Source organism: Rhea pennata, chromosome 6, assembly GCF_028389875.1.
Source record: "Rhea pennata isolate bPtePen1 chromosome 6, bPtePen1.pri, whole genome shotgun sequence".
Classification (NCBI taxonomy): Eukaryota; Metazoa; Chordata; class Aves; order Rheiformes; family Rheidae; genus Rhea; species Rhea pennata.
The window spans coordinates 29,482,481-29,501,315 of NC_084668.1; the positions used below are offsets into that span (position 1 = coordinate 29,482,481).

Genomic DNA, 18,835 nt, shown 5'->3' on the forward strand with positions numbered 1-18,835 from the left:
AGTAACAAGAGTGTTTCAATTAAAAAGGCTTGTTTTAAGAATACAATTAGTACTACACATCAAGAGGGAGATGTACTAGGGAAATTATACATGGAAGGTTGCACATTATGAGCTTACTTTTTCTCTTTACTGTCAGATGCCTTTCAAAATGAAAAGATACCCTGCACTTCATATATCATATATATACACATATATATATACATATATATATGTGTATATATATATATACACACACACATATATTTTAAGTGAGTGTCATGTTTTATGGGCCCTGCAGATGGTCATGGAATAGGTCATTTTAGCCAAATTTTTGTCCTGGAAGAAAATAAATTTGTGCAGCAGTTGCCATCAGACTGACTGACAGTAACCCAAACCTGGCTTAGAGCAGTACAAATCTGGCTGTATCATTACTATTGGAAAATGGAACTATATTGATCAGCTGGAAAGTATAGATGCTATAAATCTATTAAATTTATGTATGTTATCTGTTGTAGGCATGGAGATATGGGAGATATGCAAAAGAAATCTTAAGAATAGTCTGAGAAAAAATATTACTGAAACCAAAGGTCCCCATTCTGCGTAGAAATCCCATGTTGTGTTATAGCATCTTTGGCTAGTAATTAGGATATGGTCATAGGCTGGTGAAATGCTGGAAAACTGGAGGGGCTGCGGTAAGGGTTGGTGTTTCCGTTAAAAAATTGTAGATTCCAATGCTAGCTCAATTCATATCATTGTTACCAGAGTTGATGGAGCTGAAAAAGAATGAATGTGTGATTATGCCATATTTTCAACTGTTTTCCAGATGACTCTTCCTAACTAAATAACTTGGTCACCAGAGTCCACCACAACTTCATTGTCACTCCTTTGGAGTGGTTTCTTTTTAGTCAGAGTGTGTAATAAAACTTTTCCAAATTTGCCTGCCATAGTCCAAATGGTTCTTCAGGAGACAGAGTTGATGCATTTGAACTGGGATTTTCTGTTCTACAATACTGACACAAAACCTGTAAGGTGGTATAGACTTTAATCATAAAACGGGTTTGGATCAATAGTATGACCATGTACATATTTATAATTTTCTTTTTTTTTAATCTTCTTTATCTTCGATTATACCTGATGTTATTAGTACAGACCTTGAGGCCCTCAAATACTAGGTGGTGATTTAGTGTTCTTAGGTTAGTCTTAATTTGGAGCAAAAAGATACTATTAAAACTGTCTTTGAAAAAGCAGAAGAAATTAGTCCACGTATTTAAATCAAGATGCCGAGTTGTTCTGGTATGCATGAAAATGGACAGATTAATTCATTGCCATTACTTTCCAACAGCAGATGTGTCATGGGCTCTATGAAAATACAGTAGAGTTAGCAGGAGAGAAAAGAATGTGAGAAGAGGTCGTTGATCAGAAGAAATCCAATAAAACGTCAAGAGAATCCTTATACTCAGCCTTCCAGGCTACCCAGCGATGGTAATAGTAATAGCAGCAGAGCTCGCCCCAGCTTGGTAAACTTCCAGGGGTTCCAAAAAAGCAGCTGGATGATATTTCTCCATTCTAGGAATTCTCAATGCTCTTTAGGACATATGAAATACTTACAGTCCGGAAGAGAACGTCATACCTGCTTAACACGATCAGGCAGTGAAAATTGTTCTTATGATGCTATTGAAGACTGACCATTGATTTCTTTGGGATTTCATGTTCTGTTAAAAATATATATATATATTCTCTGATCTACTTGCACATATTCAGTTGTCCTCATTTAAAATTTTATTTTCAACGGATTCTGTTGTTTTGCCCTACTGGTTTCTTTTACTTTGAATAAGGTTAATTCTGAACAGATCAAGAGTTAAAACACTTAATCTTGTGTTCTTCTACTTTCCTTTTTTTTTTTCTAAAGGATGAGTCATATGCGTATGGATGGCCTTTTGTTATGATTTAGTAAACTCAAACAAAAATGTTTACTGACTCATTAGAAAAACAGCAAATCAGAGAACAAAAAAAGTGAAACAATCATTTAAAATAATTCGTAACTGTATCTTACAGTTATTGTTCTGTTTTATGTTAAAAAAGTGAGCATTCATAAAATGTACTGGACTGCCAATTCTGAAGCCTAAAACTTGTTTTCTGGAACCTTTCTATGTTGAAGTCTTAGATGAATCAATAGCTGAGGTTCAGCACACTTGATTTTTACTGGGAACTACACATACTATCCGGAACCACAGAGATCTGAGTAGATCCAACAGATGTAGCAATCAGTCTTTCTGCAAAGCCAGTGGAGTGGCTGTTTTACTCCTGTGATGCACCCTTGCTTTCTGCACAAAAACTCTTGTGGTAGAAGAGTTGCCTACTTTGTATGTTAATTCAATTTCCAACTGTTATGCTGACAGATCTAACAATGTTTTGTTACTTAGAGATAAAGCAGAACATGGTTGTGTGTGATCGTGTAAAACTAAACATAGGTCACCAATTTCTAGATTTGTTCGTAAATAGTTAAATATACCTTTTAAATGTTGGATGTTAATGATGTATGTCCTTCTACAAGTCATAGAGTGCAAAAGCTTGTAGCCTTTGCGTTAAGTATCTTAGGTGGATAAGACTGTGATATTTCTTTAAAAAGTGAAGGTCTTTTTTTTTTTTTTTTTTTTTTTTCAGATCTGCAATGGAAATGCAGAGCAAGCTTGACACCTCAGTAAAAAGGAGGAGCATCTTCATAAAAGGTTTGAGCCAATGTTCTAAGTTAACAAATTTCATCATTGGCTAAGAGAGTAGGTACGTGTTCAATACCAAAATCCACGCCCTGTCCACAGATTTTGAATTCCCCAGCATTTGGTACACCCAAAGGTCATTAAACTAGTTTGGCCTGTGTTTCTGCTATGAAGAGAAAATGCTGTGGGTGCTGTCTGCTTCACCAGTATACAGTCATAATGTTGGCTCTGTTTTAAGAGCCCTCACAGCTGTGCTATAACATAGTTAGTTCCCAGCATGACTCAGATGAAGAATTGTAATTAATATCTGCAGGACTTTTGCAAGAAGAGAAGAAAACTATTGAAGCTGCACAAAGCTCAGAATAAGTACATGTGAAAAAGAGGCTGTGTCTCAAAAGTTGATTTCTCATCCGCTTAGGAAATAATTTCAGTGAAATGGAAAGTCAGAGATAAATACAACAATTCTATTGATATGACCACCTTAATTCTTGGAAGTATCCTATAAGGCATCAGTTCTTTGGTCATAATTTGCATTACTTCTGGCTCATAAACAGAAATGGTTAAAAAATATTTTATTTTTTTGTTTAGTGGCCTTGAATTAAGCTTTGCTTTAGCTCAAATATTTTTTAAAATGAGCTTAAAGAGAAAGCAGTGTCATAGATGCATTTTTTTAGCAGCCTGTTTTTTTCCGAAGAGTACAATGTTGGAGGAAAACAGTTTCCTTTCAGGAGTTCTTAGAAACCTGCTTGGAAGCCAGGCTTCACTGATGTGATATTTTGGGGAATTTATCTAAATACATATCTTTTTTGCCCCCCCCCCCCCCCCATGCACCCACGCTTTGCTTTTTGTCACTATTTGCAGCTCTGTGGAACTGTACATTCCTTTTTTAATTCCAAGGTTCTTTACTATGGTTAAAATCCACATAGAGCAAACTATAAACATCGTATTCCTGACATAGGTATAATGACAATGACAAATACTGATTATTGGAAGTTCAAATTACGTTCTCTTTGGAAAAAAGAGATAGCTGTCAGCCTGTTTTACAGGTCAGAACTTTGGGAACTTTTAAACTTACAGATCGTTTGCTAAAGGACTTTTGTAGAGGTAAACCTGAAGTCACTTGACAAATATATAAAATTGTCTCTCATTTATTATTCTGAAGCAGAAAGTCTCTGACCACAAGACTGAAATATACAGAAGGAATGCCTAATTTCAAAAGTAGGAGCATGAATACTCCAGAGTAATCTGATGTAGAGGCTGGTTAATAGTTCTGGTCTACATATCTTTCGTGGTATGCATTAAAAAGAGCAATTGCTCTTTTTGAAGAGCATTCAGTAGCTGTTCAGTAATTGTTCCAGATTGCCTCGATGCATGAATACTTTGATTCTGATCTGAGTACCTTTTTACAATCTAATTTAGCTGCCAAGCCATTACATTCCTGAAAAGGTGAGTATTACCCAAGCCTACTCACAAAATATTCTGCTAGACTCAAGAATCAATCCTACTGCTGAGGCATACAGCAGCTGGATTTATAGAGGGCCTATTTCTGTGAAGATGAATTAAAAAGAAAGCGTTTGCTTGTAAAGTGTCCATGTATGTTCAAGAAAAGGAGTTGTACCACAATCTGGTCAAGGCAAGTAATCTGAAGAAAAAATGTGAATGTCCAGTCAAAGGGAACTAATTCATGACAGTATATGGCATCTGCTTCCTTGGTTTTCACTAGAATTATGAAATAGTTTCTAGATCCACTATTATGTGAAAGTGTGGCACTAATGAGAAATTTCAGTGCAGCTGATCATTGCCATTCATTGTTTGCTGAACTGCAGCAAATGGACTCCAGGACCTAAAGAAGATAAGGTCGGTCCATTGATTATTTTGCTTTTTATGGAATGTATCCATTAAGCTATATTGGGTGTATATATATATGTATGTGTGTGTGTATAAGTACCCAATATATATATAATATATATATATGTATATATATTTATATATAACCTCAGAATTGCCACTGTAATTTCTGTACAAATTCAAACACTCAGGTTGATACTCTAATACTTAAAGGAATTAGTAGGTATAACTGGTTTGCAGTCTGGGCTTGTAGTCAAGTTAGGGCCTAGTTTCATGTCCAAGTTGAACAATCTAGAACTGTTCTTAAAATTTAAATTTGAATTGAATGATTATGAAGGAAAGCATAGGAAGCATAAATGGAAAAAAGATTGGATAAACTTTAAGAAATATAGAGAAATGTTTGGCATGGTCAAATGGGCTAAATAAATAAATAAATAAATTGTAGGCATGTGTATGAAAATCTGAAACATTTTTTCTTATATACTCGGATAGCTTAATAGGAAGGGGCTTTCCATTTGTTTGTAGCTACCTGAAATTTATAAACCAAATAACCTAGCTTATTAACTAATGCAATAATGCTTATGAAAACCAAAAGTACCATGAAACAACTCTACCATCCCAATACAGAAAATGTGGAGAATTAGGGATTATTTAATTCATGTGAAAAAGTGGCATGTAATTCCTTTGAAATATGTCAAGCTACTTGCACTTTAGGAGTGTTTGAGGTGCAGATCAGCCCTGCAGAATATAAATGACATCAAATTAATTAAGATATCGTCACACTTGCTTCCACCTTGAATGATCCTGGCAGAAGAGAGATTTCCACGTTAAGTGCAAATGTGTTTCAAATAAATACATTTTGAAAAGAGGCCCAGTTCCTATCAGATATAAAGATAACCTCAAGCTGTTTTGACCTTTTTTTTTTTCTTAATGTATGCTGAGGTATAGGTCCCTTTTGGGGGATGACAGCTTATAACATAAATGCCTTATAGGTGAGATGATTCCTTGTGTTACTGTAATCTCAGCAAAATTTAAGAACAAATGAATGAGTACTCCAGCAGTCCACAAACTGGACCAAATTCATCTCTTTCAATTAACTGACTGAGAACAGCAATTAATTTGATCATTGGTTTAGCTGAGATGCACATTGTGACAGCTTTCTAAACGCATTTTGAAGTCTTCCAAATCTGTAAATAAAACTCCGATCACAAGAACTTTTCCTAACAAAACCTGCTTAAGCAATCTTATTTGGGAGATAAGTCTGTGTCCTGAACACTTCTCAGTGAAGTGTTGTATGGAATAAAGAAGGAATTCAGATTAAAAAAAAAAAAAAAAAAAAGTAGTCTCAAGATTTTTTGTTGTATGAGGAGTAAACAGTGAAGAAAAGGTGGTACATTCCTTTAAAATACTGTAATGACTGCATCAACTTGAATTATTTGAAAAGTTCTAGTTTATGAAGGATTTGAGATTTTCATAAGCTTTTTCATAAACTCTTTCATTTTTACTTTTTCTCAGGTCACCCAAAACCATAGCATGAGGCAGAGATGGTGAGAAAAGCACTGGAACAGAAGCATTGCAATTTTAATGCCTCACTTTCATTAGTGCTGATTGCTCATTAACGTAAATATCCATGATTGTTCTTCAAATTCGGAGATTCTTTCAGTTTCTATGGCCACATCAGGTACCTTTTATTTTTGTTAGGAAGTGCTAAGAATCACAAAAGTTATTTGAGCCATATCCATTGATTTCTCATTTACATGAAAAATCCTTTACCACAGAGAGGTCACTGTAAAGCTCTCTTTTTCGCATACATGTAGTGCTCACACAGCATACACTAACTGTTCATATATAGTCTCAGTATGCATTTCATATACATACAAAAGTTCCAGATGTGCTGTTTATCTTGTTTAGTTGACTTTATACTTCTCTAAAGCCAAGAGAAATATTAATCATTCATTTACAGTTAGGGGATGGGTCTTCTTCTCATATTTCAGTAAAGGGGGTGGAAAAGTGAAGTAAGCCAATTTTTTTCCTATTTAAGGCCAAAGCTGGGAAATGCTTGTGGCTGAGTTCTGTACATGGCCCGGTGCTGGAAGGGCAGGGAACAACCGATGTTGCTACTTTGAATAAATTTTTCTTTCCCCCCCATTTTTATTTTTGCACAGAGAGTCTCATGTCTAATATTTAGACATGATGAGCTTTGTGCAAAAAGTGACTTTGCTCATTCTTGCCGTGTTTCAACCCTCACTTATTTTGGCACAACAAGACGGTGAGTAATTCAAGCTTCTTATGATTTAATGTACTGATTTTATTTTTATTTCACCAATCATTTTAGTAGCTTATAAGAAATGTATTCACAAATCTCACCAGAACACTTTTCCTTCACTAATTCAGCAGCGTCAGATAGTTAATGTTGAAGATGAAAGTAGCAGGAGTATGCATTACTATCCCAAAGGTTTCTCTTTGCTTTGCTTTTTCTGTGGTTAAATGGACTGTACAGTGCTCTGTGCCTCAGCTGCATTTGTTCTTGTTCTTTCTTGTTTTCATATTACAGACACTGGAGAGCTTTTAAGCTATTTCTTTTAAATCTTGGAATAACATCTTAAATGCTAGCTCTGCACAGTCTGGAACTTATTTGTCACAAACAGTAAGTTTTTGCTTTCAGCTTTTTTAGTCGGAGTACTCCTTTGTACTTGTAGGATGCCTTCCCCCGCAGCATGGGTTTGTTTAAAAAAAAAAAAAAAAATGGAAAAAGAAAAACAATTTGTGCGTGGAAAACAGCCTTAAAATTCTAATAAGTTTTCATGAAGCGGTTTTTATGAGTGCTACATGAAAATAACTCAGTTTACAGGATTTTCTGAGTGCTACATGAAAATAACTCAGTTTACAGGATTTTCACTTTTGATATAAAGCAGAAGGGTGAATTAATTCCCTCAGCTAGAATAGCTTCAATCATGCATCTACAGGCTGTTTTAATCCCTCATGAGACTGATTAACAGCTGATGGTATCTGGGAGTTTGTGTGAATGTATGTATGCATATGTTTACAGAGAAAAACAGAGAACACCAAAAAAAAAAAAAAAAAAAAAAAAAAAAAAAGAAAGAAAGAAAGAAAGAAAAAAGAGAGAAAGAACATAGAATTTAGAGAAAAACAAAACTTTGTGTACAATAATATACTTACAGTGTATTCAGCTTTAGCTTACAGTGAAGATAAGTGTATTATGAATATTTAAGTTAAACAGATGACATTCCACAAGTACATCTGACCTTTTTTGGTTGTGCTCTGTTCCCGCTTGCCAGACACTTTAAACAAGACCTTCCTTAAGATACAACGTTTGTCTTCCTTAGAGATAAGAAAAAATCTGTAATGTATTTATTCATATATTAAAGAAATGAATAATTTTACAAATAACTTGGTAAGTGGCAGCCAAATAAACTGTACTGCAGTAAAGCAAAGCCACATGCTTTTAAACCCGCATCCTATCCTAGTTTATGTAATACAAATCATGAAAACGGTTGCTTTAGCCATTTCATGGTAAATCTATATGCCTAAGCATACCTGGAAAGGAACTTCTGCCTAGAAGGTTACTATGAGTCTAACAGCAGGCTTTTGGCAAAGGAGCAATTGAAGCTCAGAATGCTCTGCTCATGAGCAAATCAGGTAACATCATCTACGACAACAAAAAGCCCAAATGAATCTGGAAAAGCACTGTTCCTCCCCAAGAATAGACACAGGGTAGATGTTGAAAAGTATCTTAAAAGAAAAAACAGTACTTGTAAAGATATTCTGTAGAGAATAAATATAATTCACTATAAACTGTAACACTTATCAGGTTTCTGATTTTTCAATACATAAATTGTATCTTCAGTAATTCTCAGAGAAGGAAAAAATACTAAACTTGAGCAAATGGATGCTGTGTATTCTTTCTCTGCTTACAGCAGCAATAGTATGCATATATGTATAAATAAATGTTTTATATATATTTTTTTTTCAGTGGGATGAGAACTAAGGGATTATCTACTATAAGAAAGTAATTCCATCTGGCCCAATAAACAAAGGCCTCTGAGTGCCAGGTCTCTTCCCTTCACTTTGAAGGGAATGATCTCTGACCATTTCTAAAGTGCAAAACATATTTGACTCAAGAAATAGTGAATTTGAGGTGATAATACAATGTACATGAAAAGTGTGAGGGAGTATTCTCATTTCTCTGCCGCATTCCTGGTCCATGCTGTAGCAACATTTCCTTACTGGGCTAATTGCCATACTTCTTACAGAGATGGAGTTACTTAGAGAGGCTGATAAAACAGAAGCTGCCCCTTAATATATTGCATTCTGTCCTCTCTTTGGAATGTTCCTTTCCATACAATTCAATATTCTTTTCTCACAGTGAAACTAGTAATCAAAGGAGTTGATTATTAACATTGCTAATTCATGTACATTTCAGTGATGAACTGGGAAGCTAAATTTTCCATGAGTCAAAAGAGAATTTCCAGACATGCTAAAATGCTCTCTCTTGTCAAGAAAAATGTTTATATGGTTTGTATCAAATGTAAGTCAATATAAAATTTTCCTTGGAAAATCCTGCCAGGAGACAAGACTTGGCAAGATATTAAGGAAACAGTACACACTAAGTTTAGAATAGTCACATGTACCTCTGGGCTATGTGTTTCTTTGTCTTGCTATAATAGCTAGCAATGGAGCTTGAGTCAGTTTAGGTTTTCTGATTTGTGTTAAACTTCTTAGCGTAAGATACTGCCAAGCCTCGATCATGTTCGAGATAAAATGCCTCCTAGTGGCTGATAGCTGTGTTTCGAAACATAGATCATTTGAAGGCATATTTTACATCCTGCATATTAAACTACCAAATAATGTAAAGAACTGAGTACTTCTTTAGGAAAGAAATCCGTCTTCTACCCAGACAATACTATTTCCTACAAGCGTTTGCTAGTCCAATGACCTACATTTATCCCATTTAACTGAGGTTCATAGGGTCAGTAAAGACAAGTTCATTCTGAAGAGAGCACAAATTTTAGGCAGACTGGAGATACTTGTCAGGCAGCACACTCACAGCCTCACTTACCTAGGTGCTGAAGTGGAACTGGGCCTGTGCTGAGTGAAAAAGGACATCTCAGTCACCTGTGCGCGACAAACCTTGGATGAACATCCAATAGACTTGGGGGGAACATCACAGAGGTCATCAGAAAAACTCTGTTGTGTCTCAGCTGTTAAAGTTGGATGACAGCTAAGCCAGAAACTCTTCATTATTTTTCCAGCTGATTTTTTGCTCTGAAGTAATTTAGTACTTTCATTGTAATGTAAGTACTTGGATGTTTGGTCAAGAACTCATTTTGGAGATAATGAATGAATCTTAAAATATCTTTGAGAAGACTTACTGACCTTTCATATTAGTCTGAGTGCTAAATTACAGTTTTAGAGTGAAATACAGCAATCATATGTAGGTTTCAGGAGCCAACATGCAAAGGACTCCTTATACTGAACAGCCATTTCTGATTAAAATACTCAGAAGGACATTATTTCAGGAATACTTACAAATAGGTATGCCATTAATTTAGCCATTTTATCTTCTTTTTTTTAGTGGAAAAAAGTTAGATGGGTACTGGAGTAGATGGGTACTGCATAGTAGCATAGGCATGTAGTGTATCTGTGGAATCTCCAACCTGGTATTTTTAGCACTTTACCTATATGCAACCCTGTACCTATGCATTTTTATTTTAGCTAGAGTAATGGGATAATGCTAATGATTGTCTTTCCTCGTGTTTTTTTTGTTTGTTTTGTTTTGTTTTTTGGTGGCATAGATGATTCCTCCTCCAGATTCTTGAAGGTAAACCCAGATGATGCATGTTTGGTACCCTCACTCTGTGCCAAAAGATTGTTACACCCTCATAAGTAGCCTGGGCTACATGAAAGTATGATAGATCAGGAGTCTTCCATTCTTGTCCTCTACTTCTCTAAATATCCTAAATGGTTTGTACCAAGTACATTGCAAGCAAGGTTATTTTTAGGAAAAGTGATAAATCACTTTCTGGTTTGGAAAAATCGGACTAAATGAAAGCCTGGGGAATCCACTCCCTCTAACTAGTTATATATGTGTTCTTGGAAATATGACAAATTTCATAAACACATTCTAGACCACGCATCCCTGGAAGAAATTAGCCTTAAGAAAATGAGACCATTAAATATCCCTTTCTTTGTTTTCTGTATTTGTTTCTAATTTAAGACTAAGGCTAGGCAGACTGAGCTTTTGAAAGTGGAGATGGAGTTGGAAACATCTATTATTTTATTACAGGGAGAAGAGGCAGAGGTAGAAGGGCATTTCTTCTGGCACTATTATTATTGTTGAGGCCTCAGTCGAAGCCATTACATATGCTCTCTTTTTAGTGTTAGAGATTAGAAGCAGGTCCTATTTCCTCTTCTAGTTGCTGACAAAGTTTTGAGGTTTGAAATAGGCAAATGGCACAGCTGCATGTTAGTTTTAATTGATGCTGTTCAAGAGAAAGAAAGGAATGAATTACTACCACCTCTTTGTTTCACAGATTGGCTGATAAACCAGACTTGCAAGGATCTATTTGTCATTATCTGATTATGGACTACTGTTGTTCAAACCTTGCTTTAATCAGAAACGTTCAGAGGATGGGACATACCTGGCTTTATAATCTGGAAAATATGCTCTATATCAGTAATAGAATTGATGCATACTGATATTTATCGTTTTGAATTAGTAGCGATCTCTTCATAGTTGAAAGGTTCAGCCGACCAATAGGGGCAAGCAGTAGCAAAGCATGCTTTCTCTGGCTAGCAGGCAACATGAAAGTTGTGTTACTCTTAATGCTTTTACGGTAGATTAGTAGTCTGGAAAAGAGCACAAACCACAACTGTTGTAACAGTTGCTTGTTTTCATTTGTCAGTTTGAAGTAATGATTCTTCAAAACCAACAGAAGTGGAAATTAACGCAATGGTTGTGTCTATTAATATTCCAGATTATTATGTTTCAGTTGTGCTTGTTTATGAAATAAGGCAAAAATCACAGCTAAGAAGATGAAAACTGTTGATGATGGCAAAGGTATGCTGTTACCTATATTTTTTGGTGGGCTTCAATGACTACATTAGCTTCCAACATAACTGCAGAAATTCTACGTGATGAAGCGAAATCCATTTTATCATTGGCAATGCCTAGAAAGTAAAGCTAGAACATGAAAAGAGTATATAGAATAAAATGTTTTCAGATTTAACGTGAAGCTGTTATCTCATTTCTCCTCCTTGTAGCTTGCTAAGTTGTGCAGCTTTAAGGTGGTTAAGGGTCTGGGTTAAGGGTTTAAGACTTACTCCCCGCAGAAAAGATTTCTGTTTAGCACCTCATGTCTACCTGTATGTCTTGAGATTTTCTGGTTTTGATTTTTGGCAGACATGGATAATCTTAAACCACACAAGTGGAAGAAAAATGCAAGCAATTTAGTATTATCATTTTACCTTGAAGCAGTTACAGCAGTACTTTGCCACTGTCCCTTGTTCAACACTTTTCTATATGTCCTCTTCAGAGAACTGAGCATGTAATTTGTTATTCAGGAGCGATGCCAGAAGAGTTTTTTTTTGTTTCTGTTCTCTAAGAGAGCAACACTTCCACTGGTTCTTTCAGATGTTGCTGAGGGCTGTGTTGGTGGGTCTGGAAGTGTGCCACAGCCTGTGGCCATCACTGTGCTGCTCTGTGCCCAGGATCCCCACATGGGATTCCTGCTGGAGGGAAGGTTGTTTAGGGCCATCCTGCTCTCTCTGATCTTCTGTTTGTTGTATGTTTGCCACAAGGTAACTCTGCAATTGTCTTTCAGTGGCCATGCTGCTACTACATATGGGAGCCAGTGGTTTGGTTTAGTTACTGATGCAGAACAGCTATTTGGAGTTGCTTTCTTCTAATAATGCTTTTGTTGCACAGGTTTTGCAAAACTTTTTGCCCTCGCCATGGTTTCCCTGACAAGAAATACTATCTCCCTAGAAGAGCTCTGAGGAATTCCTACAGAATTTTCTAATCTTTCCATATGCAATACAGACTCAGATACTTTATGGTTTAGGTAAATAAATTTCTCATATTTATGTGTAGATTCTTATTTTTTGTGTAAGGACCGAGTCGTTAGTACTGCTCACATTGATCTGATGCTGTATAATAGCTTCAGAGATTAACCTTTCCTTTGCTCCTGGTTTTGGCTGGTGGACTGATAATCATTGCAGCGAAGTAACAAATCAGAGTATTTGTAAGACTTTACAGAGGTCAGGAAGGCTCTTTAGTAATTTTAATAGTGATAAAGATGTTTCCTAACCCCATCTTAAATGCTGAAAGGATGCAAGGAAGAATTAATTCCCTTTTTGAATATAGAGCAATATCTTTCACACAGCAGCATAATAAATTGTATTTTGCATTTGTATTTTCAAATAATCATTTTTTCTCATCTTGTATTTGTTAGGAAAGGTTCTTTCCATTTTGCTTGAGAAAATTTAGCCCTTCTTCCAACCACTGATTTTATTTACTTTTACTTCAAAATCAATCCTGTTGTCTCTGATTTTGCAGTCAAAGTTGAAATGTCTGCCTGTTTCATGTCAAAATGACAATGGAAAACATGCTATAACCCCCTCCAACAACATTCATTTGTTGGCTTTAGTTTGAGTAAACTTCAGCTCTGGGACTTCTGCCTTTGTTTAGTGAAAGTACAGCAGAGGAGATTCCTTTCAGATTAGTTAAGAGACTACTTCCATTTTCCCTTATTTACGTCAAACCCTTCATTTAAACATGAACTATCAGAATGAGAAGGAAAATAGTACACCCTTTAATAATGTCTGCACATGTTTGTCTTGCTTTGATTCTCACAAATACTCTGTGAAAGAAATGCCTGCCAGGGAAAAGAAAGCATGCATGGGACATTAAATAAGGAAGAATGTGATAATAACGGAAAGATGTATTTTTTTAAGACTGAATATGTTTTTTTAATTTGAAAAGACTAAGTCTTTACTTATGGCTAAAGGGGCACCCCAATGAATCTAAAGACGTGGGGGATAAAAATTGTAGATTTAAGGCTGTAGCTGAGTTTGTACCAGAATAAGCCATTGAACATAAGCCAGAGAAACACAAAGGTGTCCATAGCCTCAGGAGACCAATCCTGAAAGCATCCCTCTTTACTGCTGTTTTTTGATTTCATTTAATTTGTTTTCTACACTGGAAGGTGATATGGAAACCTTTACTATCCTGCCAGGCCAGTAAAAGATTTGCTTCCATGTGTACAAAAACTTCTGTGGTCAACTATGCTAGATTTAAGCTCAGCTTTACTCCCAGGTCTAGTAATGTGATGGACACTAGAATCATGAGAAGACTCCGTGCATGTTTGCAGTAGTAGGTGTAACAGGATGGTCTGTGAGTGGAAACTACTTCTCACAGCAATTCAATATTAGCAGTTCTTGGAAAATTTCTGGACATAATTTGTTTCCACTGAAAATTACACCCAGTGAGCAGTCAGTGCATTAGCAAACATGTTTTGCAAATATGTATGATTTTCCCCTACTCTGTGCCTTTGTGCTGCTACTTCTCTCACTCCCTCTTTTTCTTCTTGCTCTTTTCTTTTTGGAAAGGAGGCAAGAGTAGAATTACAGCTCCTTTTTCAAATAGACATGACAGAAACAATTGCTCACTTGAATACAGCTAATGGAAAATATGGGAAGCATCGCTCATCGTTCCTTTGATGTTCAGTGTAATAGCCACACTAAGCATCAAAGAGCAAATGAACTGCATCCGCCATGTTTTCCTTTAGCTATTTCTATGTTCATGAGAGGGTCTTTTAAAAATTTATATATATTTTTTGTATTTGGCTTTAGATCTGCTGTCTGGTGTTTGCTTGTTTCCCTACTGAGTGGTGGCTGTTCCGTGCCAGTTGCTGAAGGAAGAATGTTCTAGTGAAAGCAAACAATAGGCTGCGTGGTGGGAATTGTGACTTTTTGGAAAGAGCAATTGAAATCTGCTCTGATATTTGTAAGATTCTTTGTACAATATTCTAAGCCTGTTGGTGGCTTAGATGTTGGCAGGGTGGCCCTCTTTTTAGATCTCCCTTTTTAGCATGAACAGAATAACACAAATATACAAAAGTGAAAAGAGGAGTTCAAATCCAACTGATTCTTTTCCTGTTAGAGCAGCTGAAGAGAGAAAGCATATTCCAAACTTATTTCAGTAAAGAAGAAAAAAAAATAGATACAAAGCCTCTTCATTTATCACATTTTGCTGGCTCAAGTTCTTCCATTCATATCTTTTAAGGACTCTGACAGATAACCTCTGATAAATCTGGCTGTATCTGTTTAAGACATCGTAGCCTTCCCCTGCTCTGCAGGGCTGTTTGTTCTCAGTCTGTGCCAGCAGACAATGTTGCTGTATAGCCCTGGGAGAGCTAATGGGTGCCAGGCTTCAGGCAGTCACTTCAGTGCCAATGCTTGTGACCTCTGGTATTAATAAAAATCAGCTCTGTGCTTGCAGGCACAGGCTTCACCATGCTAGAAACATGGCCCTTTACTTGACAAGGGCATTAGTTGGGAAAATGCTTAGATGCTAAATGCTTAGGCCTCAAAATTAAGGAGGTATCCTTGGTTCCTTGAGAAAACTTCACAATATTCACTTTGGTAGCCTGAGAAAGTTGCTAGTAAGAATGTTATACTCAGTCATTTTATAAATAGCTGTTTAATTTCCACTCTGAGGCAGATTAAGAAGAATTCTAAATACTGCCATCTGTATCCAACAACATGTTCAAGATGGATGTTGGGTGAATTAAAACAAACTGGAATAAGGAGTCAATGAATACAAATTGTTTTAAAGATGAAGCTAGGTTAATGATGTGCTATACATTCAGAATCTCCTTTTTCCCCCAACCTTCTTAATTAAAAATGTTTAATTTATTAGCAGCCAAAGATACTATTCTTTTCTTAGGGCAATATGCCAGAGTTCTTTAATACATCTTTGGAATACAAAATGCAGGAACCAAATCTTTCATTTACTTCCAACTTCTGTAGTTATATGGAATTCAATAAAATTGTGCAGGGAGTTACATTAGTGTAAGGTTTGACCTGCTGCTGCTTTACTCGCCTCTGATGTAAATTCACTACAGCCATGGAGTTGCACTGGGAATGACTTTGTCCAATGTATCTGAAAATGTAAATATTATTACCATATGTACTATGCTGCAGTATAACATTCCCTATCTGTTTCTGTCTCAGGAAAAAGGTATTGAATCAAACTGATTTCTTCCAAGGCCTAGAAGCAGCATTGCATAAAATTCTTAGTCCTCTCATTCTGCTAGGATGAAAAATAAGAGCATGCCCCTTGTTAAGTTTTAATTACCTGATAAAAATTGTTTTAATTGCAAAGTTAGACAAAAAAAGAAAGAAGCCCCCCAAATCATACCTTCTCCCACCACTACCTGTGGTCTTTGGATTTTGTCTTATAAGAAACTTCAAGTATCCTGATTTAAGTAGTTATAGTTGAGACTCCACAGTATTTTATATGAGGGTCTAGGTAGAGCAACTTGCAGCAATTACCAGTTTTAAGAGGTTCACTTTCATGTGGTAGCTAACAATATGATTGTTACTTTCACAGTACTTTGAATCTGACAGACTGGTCTGGGAAACATTCTTGTACACAATGACTTTTCCAGTTTTTCTTTCTTTTTGCCAGATCTACTGCAAGAAATGCTGCAAAAACTCTCCAACACTATAATCTATTTGTAGTCCTAGCTAAAATCAAAAATGCAGAAGTACGTATCTTTAACACATACCTTGTTTTTTTTTTTCTTTTAGATATCTGACAAAATGTTGTGCTGTATTTTATACATTTTTCTGCTAAATCGTTCCTAATAATGTTGAGCATGGAGCTGTTGCTCCTTCTTAGAAATACGTTAGGGCAGCTTTTTATGGGATAAAATTAAGATTACCTTGACACTATGACTCTGTCTGTAGAAGTCTTCACTGACTGCCAAAGGATATATGTTTTAAAGAAACTCATAAACAAATCCGTAAAATCATCTGTAATAACATCAGAGCTTTGAATTTATGTCAATTTCTGTTTAGTTTAGGATTTAGACACAAATTTTTGTGCCATTTGTTATCACTCCCTGTAAAGACAAGGAGCACATTAAAATCAGATTACTGCAGAGTAGTGAGAATTTATACCAGCACTGCAATTGAATAACTACAAGTAACTGATTTCAGCCTGTTGCTTATTTTTAGAGTTGACACCAAATGGCACAAAAGGTGATGTGCCAAAAATATATTGTAATCTGAGAATAGAGGGAATGGAAAAATCTCATAGGCCTTTTACTGGTGTTTGGAAGAGTGACTGAAAAATTACGCAATTTTCTCTTTTAAAGGCATTGAATGAACTGAATTAAGATTCTTATTTTTTGTGTGGCCTTCTCTAATGCAAAAAGTTGCCCTTATTAAAATATGATCCTTTCAGAAACTGAAGACCTTCGACTCACTCTGCAATGGTTGGAAGATACATTCTTTAGGTGTGATCCCAATCAAGGGAGATTCACCTAAATTCTAAATGCAGATTGTATCTAAACAAGTCTACCTCTAATAAAAAGGTAGGAGTATAAATATTATCATCTGAGTTATAGGGTCAATATATTCAAAGAGGACTTCAGAGAAGTCCCAGAAAAACATCTCAATAGAGGATAGGTGTCAAGAATATCTTTCTCCCTCATTTAAAAAGAAAAAAGAAAAGGAAAAAAAAATGATGAAAGCCAGAATTAGCTAACAACAAAAAGAGTTCAACCATCCCTTCTATATGTCAGACCTTTTTTTCTCAAAATGGCATTTATAAATTCAGAATCAGGAGTAACAATTATCTGAGCAACTTGAAAAAAGAGGCAAGATGATACATATTTACAGCATTCAGCTTTCTCCTACCCCTAGAATGTCTCAGTTTGAAGTAGTTCAGTAGAAAGAACCAAACAAACAAAAGAAAAAACCCTTTTTCTTTGTTTTCCCATCAGCAGTTTTGAAAAGAGGGGGCTTTTCTTCCATTGTTTTTCATACTGAACACCAGTGAGGCTATTGTGGAGCAGTATCACTGGTGGGATATCACTGGTCCCTATTTCAAAGCAATGATTATGTGGCATGAAAGTCTCATGAAGAACATTGTTCAAGAATGTCAACATGCATAACTGAGTAGAGGAATATGTGAAACATGCCTATACAAACAGAACACTGTGACAGATCCAGTTATTTTAAATATTTTACCTTTGAAATAATAGTTTTATGAAAATAAGAAAATATAGTTCTTAACATAAGTCAAATTTCAGAAGATCAGGAGAAAGCTGATAATCTGCAAAGAGAAATAAGGGTACTTTGAGTTTTACTTAGTAGCAGATTTGCCATAAGGACATTTTTTAATCCTAATTCTGAAATTTCTAAAAGCTACAGAAAAGTTTCAGCATTTGGAGCCTTATCTGGAAGAATGGAGGGAACAAGCAATGATTTATTTAAAATGCAAGTGCTTGTTTGTACCAGTGTATACCTGGTTTTCCTATTTTGTAATCTGAAAGACATACTGGGTAGGTCTCAGAGCAGGAATAGTTTGGCTACTTGACGTAATGATATTTTGTTTCTTAATCCATCTTTCTGATACGTTGCCAGAGAAACAGTATGTGTCTCCTTTCTGCAGTATCTTCTGACATTGTGACTAAACAGCATTATTGTATGCTGCTGCTTCCTCTTTCTTGCTGTGCATCTAAGTTTAGAGGAAAATGGCTGCGACTGACAGCAGTCAGTTCAAATGCCAACTGTTTTGGCAGAACTGTTCAATCTAAAAATGTCTTGATGAGTAAGCCCAAATGGGCCCTTATGTCTTCAAGCAATGTGCAGAACAGATTAAATTAGTTAGTGGACTGTTTTAAGATGGTTTCATCTGAGAGATGTCTGTGGGCTCCACATTAAAAAAAAAAAAAAAATCCATGTTGTTAAACCATTTCTTTTTGTGTATTTCCACCGTTAGTCCTGACTCCTGTGAAAAAGAAACTATTTCAAACTTTTCCAGTACTCAGCATTTACCTAACTGTACAAAATTCAAACAAGCTAGACCGTTTTGGCTTAGCAAGCCGGTGAGTTCATTATGAGAATCCGTTGTTTCCATTACTGATCACAGGATGGAATGAGCATGTTTGGTTTTTTCATAAACATCAGCACAATACCAGACAGAGAGCCCAAACCGTTTGCTTCAAGGTAGACATTGTGGCATTCTTTTCTGCTCG

General features: G+C 35.9%; 1 protein-coding gene across 2 annotated transcripts in view; it reads left to right on the forward strand.

Annotated features, from left to right (window-relative positions):
* The first annotated feature begins 6,602 nt into the window (after positions 1 to 6,602).
* COL3A1 (collagen type III alpha 1 chain) overlaps positions 6,603 to 18,835 on the forward strand; it is a 53,838-nt gene continuing 41,605 nt past the window's right edge. For both annotated transcript variants that reach the window (XM_062579341.1, XM_062579342.1), the window contains exon 1: positions 6,603 to 6,813. In XM_062579341.1, the coding sequence (XP_062435325.1) occupies positions 6,735 to 6,813 (79 nt within the window). In that variant the 5' untranslated portion in view covers positions 6,603 to 6,734. The remainder of the gene's footprint in view (positions 6,814 to 18,835) is intronic.